A 4,664-nucleotide genomic window follows, 5' to 3' on the forward strand; every position below is an offset into this window, starting at 1 on the left:
GCCAGCTCCCGGCCCTGCCCACGCATAAATTTGGACATTCAAACCCAAACCGCTGCCCGCCTCCCCCCTCCCAAACCAACGAGGTGTTGGTTTTTTTTCCTTCAGATGTCTCCGTCTAAATTTAAAGCTCAGACATCATATTACCTCGTTATTTTTAGAGCTGTGATTACTCAGTGTAGTTTACAGCCTTGCCTTCCCCCCCATCATTACTCTGTTTATTCCACCCCACGTTTGCCTTTCCCTCGAGAAACAACGGGTAGGACCAGGAAAGCGGCAGGGTTAGCCTTAAAGAGGGGCAGATCCGAGAGCCCTCGCAGCACCTTTCCCTGAGGACTCACGTACCCAGCTCGTGCGGGAACTCCTCGCAGAGGATGGCCACGGAGGTGCTGATCCCTTGGAAGACGGAGACGGTGAAGGAGGCCCCGATGGCCAACCCGTCGATGAAGTTGTGGAGGCCGTCGCTGAGGGTGATCATCCACGCCAGCGTGCCGATGTCGGAGTACCGCACCTCCTTCAGCCAGTAACACGCGCTCTGGGAAGCCTGCAGGTCCTGCCATGGCACCCCGACAGCGGGGGCTCAGCACCCAGCTGGTCTGGGGGGGGGGGCACTGCTCCCTCCACTGGCCAGGGAAACCCACCCCTCCGCGCATTAAATCAAGACACAAGGCTTGACCCGAGCAGTTTGCTTTCCACCGCTCATGGAGGATTTTGTCAGGGAGGTGCAATGGGCTTCATAACTGCTCTTTTTCATTGACAGGCAGGTTTTTTTTCCACGTGCCCACCCCTAACCCCATGGGAGGGGGCACTAACCTGGACAGAGAGGGAGCCCACCACAACCTTCTCATCCCCGGAGGGAGTCTTGCACTCCAGCTCGCTGGTTATGTGCGGGATCATGTGGTCCAGGTCCCCGTTCTGCAGCTTCTCGGTCACCCCCTCCTCCTGGTCCTTCTTGGACGGCAGAGCCTCGGGGCCGTAGTGGCTGTGCCCGTGGTGATGCTGTGGGACAGGGGGGATTCACGGGTGTCAGCCACCCCTGCCATTTCTGCCGTTTCCCACCCGAGCAACGCTCTGAGCAGCCCCTGCTCAGCCTCACCTGGTCCTTCTGCTTCAGGAGCATCTTCAGGACCTTCTCCGTGAAGAAGAAGAGGTAGAAGCCCCCGAACACCACGGCAGATTTGGAAACGTAATAAGCTTCTTGAGGGTTGAATCCAAACGCCTGCAGGCAAAAGGGGACGCTGCTGCTTTCTGACCTCTCTCTAAGCAGCAGCTGCTTTGGGGGCAAGCTCAGAAAATGCCTTCGTGCACCTTTAATCTCCCTCGCTCCCCCAGCCAAGCCAACTGTGCCCCAAGGCATTGGATCCACCATCCTGCACCGGTGCAGGGATGCTAAAAGCAGGCTTAGAAAGCCTCCGCTGTCTCGGCATAAAGGCGACCTGCCTGGAGGGCTAGAAAGGGCAATAAAACAGCGCTGCTCTGCTTGAAGCAGAGTGGAGGTCTCCCTGGAGCGATTCCCTTCCAAAGAGGGGTGAAACGCCAGCTCCGACTGCGGTCCCGAGGGGCTTCCAGCCTCTGTACCTCGCTCTTGACTCCCCTCCGACGCCGCCTTCCCCTTCTCCAGCCAGCGAGTGCCCAGAGAGAGAGAAACAGCCCCCGAGAGAGAAAAAAGGACAGACCCAACGGTCCTCACCCTACCTCGGGAATGAGCTGGAAGAGGGCGTTGGAGTAGAGAGTTCCAATCGCCAGAGCTATGAAGTAGAGGAGCAGCCGCTTGTAAAAGGTCTTCTTCATGAAGGGCACCACGCTGGCTCCCACCAGCGAGCAGAGGGAGATGACGGTCACGCAGAGGAAACCGTAACCCCAGACTGCGGCATGCGTGCCAAACCCACCCCGGGGAATCGGACGACGGGAGGTTGTCGGAGGGAAGGGAGATCAACGTGGGGAAGGGGAGGGAGGGGAAGGAATCCACGCCGAAAGAGAGAGGAGGGAGGGAGAAAGGGGGGAGAGAAGAGGACATTCATTAGTGATTGCTTGTTCATCTGGCTTTGGTTCAAGAGGGGTGAACCTGGTGCTGAGCGGCTCTGGAAACAGCTCTTTGGGAAGGGTCAGAGGGAAACCCCGCTGCAGAGCTCGAGGAGAGGAGCCCTCCCTTGGAGCAAGCAGCTCTCTTTTAGCACCGGGACGAAGCTGAGTTTTGGCAGCCAGGTTGTTTCAGAGCCAGCACCCCAGCTCTGCTCCCCAAGCCCCCACGGGACACCGGGTAGCCGTTCCAGAGCCACAGAGCGCCAAGATCCCCTGAGCATCTCGTACGCTCCATCCTCATCCTGCAGCCCAGAGAGATGCGGCTGGTCACCGCAAGCCGGCTGGGACTGGGATGCTCCGACTGACAGCGAGGGTGGAGCGTATGTAAGTCATTTCAGTTCCTGGCAGATCAGGAAACACAGGTGCTTAGTTTTTATGTTCGGCAAATAAAAGTCGCAGTTCTGGAGTTGAAAAGGAGCCTTGAAAAAACATCTCCCCACCAACATGGACAAGGCGTTCGCTGCCCGAGAGCAAAGCGGGCAACGCCGGGGGGCAAAACCCAGCGGCAGCAAAGGGTGCTCTGCTCAGAAGGAAGGTTGCACCTTAAATGCAGAGTTTTAAGGCTGGATGTGCAGGAGCTCAGATCCAGCTCGTCTCCTCCCCAGGAGATGGGGAAGGGCTTTGTGAAGCTGCCTGGACCAGGGGGCCAACGAAGCACGCATATTTCAAAGGTGTCCAATCTGAGAGTGCGTGGGTGTATTTATTCAACTCCGGAACTGTGCAATTACAACATAATTAATTTGCGATATATCTGTCGGGCCCATCAGAGCACCAGGAAACCTCACGTAAGCATAAATCCTTGTGGGAACATCGGTTTTGTAAATAGCAGGGGGGGAAAGGCAATTAAAACGTTTGTAAAAGCTGGCTGACTGGGGAGGGAGCTGGTGCTTGTCCGGGCTGTTCTCTGTGCTTTTATACCAATATTTCCTCCGCCTTGCAAGTCCCTCCCTCCAGCTCACACCACGAGTGCTGCCGCATCTCAGCAGCCTCGGAGCCAGGCAGCTCTGCACGAAGCACATCCCTCCGAGGGAGAAACTCCCTTGCAAAGCAGACACAGCCCACGGGACAGGAGCAAACGGCTTTTCCCAGCACCCTCCTGGACCTCAGACCTGGCCAGCAGCCTTGCAAGGACCGGCAGGGCTGGAGGGCACAGCCTCCCCACGCTGCCTGCACACTTGAGAGGGTTTCCTGGTGCTCGGAGGGGCGAGAAAAGCCCTGCGGAGCCCCTGAGACAAGCCCTCAGCCTCGGGTGATGGAGGGATCGGTTCGATTCGGCAGGGTGGAGGCAGACAGGGCACCCGGAGAGCTGCCCTCGGAGACGGGATAGAGGCAGGGACTTTCTACTGCACCTCTGGGATGAGCTGGAAGAGCGCGTTAGAGAGCAGCGTGCCGATGGACAGCGCGATGAAAAATGTGAGGACCCGGCTGAAAAAGGCCTTCTCGGTACACGGTACGATGAAGACTCCGAGCAAGGAGGCCACGTTAATCATTGACACACTGAGAAAACCAAAGCCCCACGCTGCGGAACGAGAAGAAACGAGGGCCAGACATTACCGAGGCTCTCGGCGTGGGGAGACGGGGAGGACCCCAAGACCCCGGATCCAGGCAGGAGGAAAAGGCTTGCTCTGGGTCTATGCCCCCACGCCGGGGCCGGCCTCAGTGCACCGGAGTGTCTCTCCTTTTGCTCTGGACGCTTCAACTGTGACACAAATGGTCATTTTTGTTGCAGGGCAGGTGGAAACGAAGCCACTAGGTTACTTGGAAGAGGCTTTCCCGAGCCAGCCCCAGCCTCGTGGCATGGGAGAAGCCAGTGCTGTGCTCAGGGCAGCCGATCCAAGACCTTGGACATCGTCAGGACCTGGATGGCTGGAAGCTCCTTCAATGCATGGAAGCTCATTCAGCATCCGCTGGTGGCTGGAGGCCAGCGGGTCCCTAAACGTGCCAAGCCACCCCCTCCCACCCACAAGGACTTGCAGCAAGGTCCCCAATATCCAGCTATCCTGTATAGCCGTGCTGCCGGCAAGCTCTGACCCGCGGCGTGTGCGATCAGGGGCAAAACCACACTGCAAGCCCAGAGCACAGACTACACTGAGGAAAACCCGTCAGGACTCCAGCTGCAGGCAAGCTGCCTCCTCTTGTCTCTGCCAGACTCTGCCTGCGCCCCAGAGCCGGGAATGGGGACTGGGTGTCCCACAGGTCCTGACGTGCCTCATGTCCCCAAGCTCTGTGCCCAGGGCCGGGCAGCACTCGTGCCCCTCCCGGTTCCCTGCTTACCTTCGGCTGAGCTGGGTCTGCTTTCCTCCGTCTGCTCATTTTCCTCGTTTTCCAGGTTCTCGGAGGCACACGCCCCAGACTCCAGCTGCTGCAGGATGGTGGGGCAAAACTCCTTGAACTCGCTGTGCCCCACAGCGGAGCCCTCGCTCAGGTTGTGGATGGCAAAAAGCTCATCGGAGCTGAAGCACTGGGGAAGGGAAGAGAGAGGCACGTGCCTTGAGACTCCCGCAGCTCTGCAAAGCGGCTTTGGGGGTCTGCAGAGCCCCTGCCTTACCCGGGAGAGGTTCACCCGCTGCTGTGGTGGCTGGGGG

The 4,664-nt window shown here is 58.6% G+C and overlaps 1 protein-coding gene across 1 annotated transcript in view; it reads right to left on the reverse strand.

The window, feature by feature from the left end:
• The window catches only part of SLC39A14 (solute carrier family 39 (zinc transporter), member 14), a gene marked incomplete at its 5' end in the record, with an annotated part of 5,462 nt that extends 922 nt beyond the window's left edge, over nt 1-4,540 (reverse strand). Inside the window, 5 exon segments of the mRNA XM_009585566.1 lie at nt 321-550; nt 811-996; nt 1,094-1,216; nt 1,693-1,862; nt 4,354-4,540. Coding sequence (XP_009583861.1) covers nt 321-550; nt 811-996; nt 1,094-1,216; nt 1,693-1,862; nt 4,354-4,540 — 896 coding nt within the window.
• Between the last annotated feature and the right edge of the window lie 124 nt (nt 4,541-4,664).

This window comes from Fulmarus glacialis, unplaced genomic scaffold, assembly GCF_000690835.1.
Source record: "Fulmarus glacialis isolate BGI_N327 unplaced genomic scaffold, ASM69083v1 scaffold21189, whole genome shotgun sequence".
NCBI classification, from domain to species: domain Eukaryota; kingdom Metazoa; phylum Chordata; class Aves; order Procellariiformes; family Procellariidae; genus Fulmarus; species Fulmarus glacialis.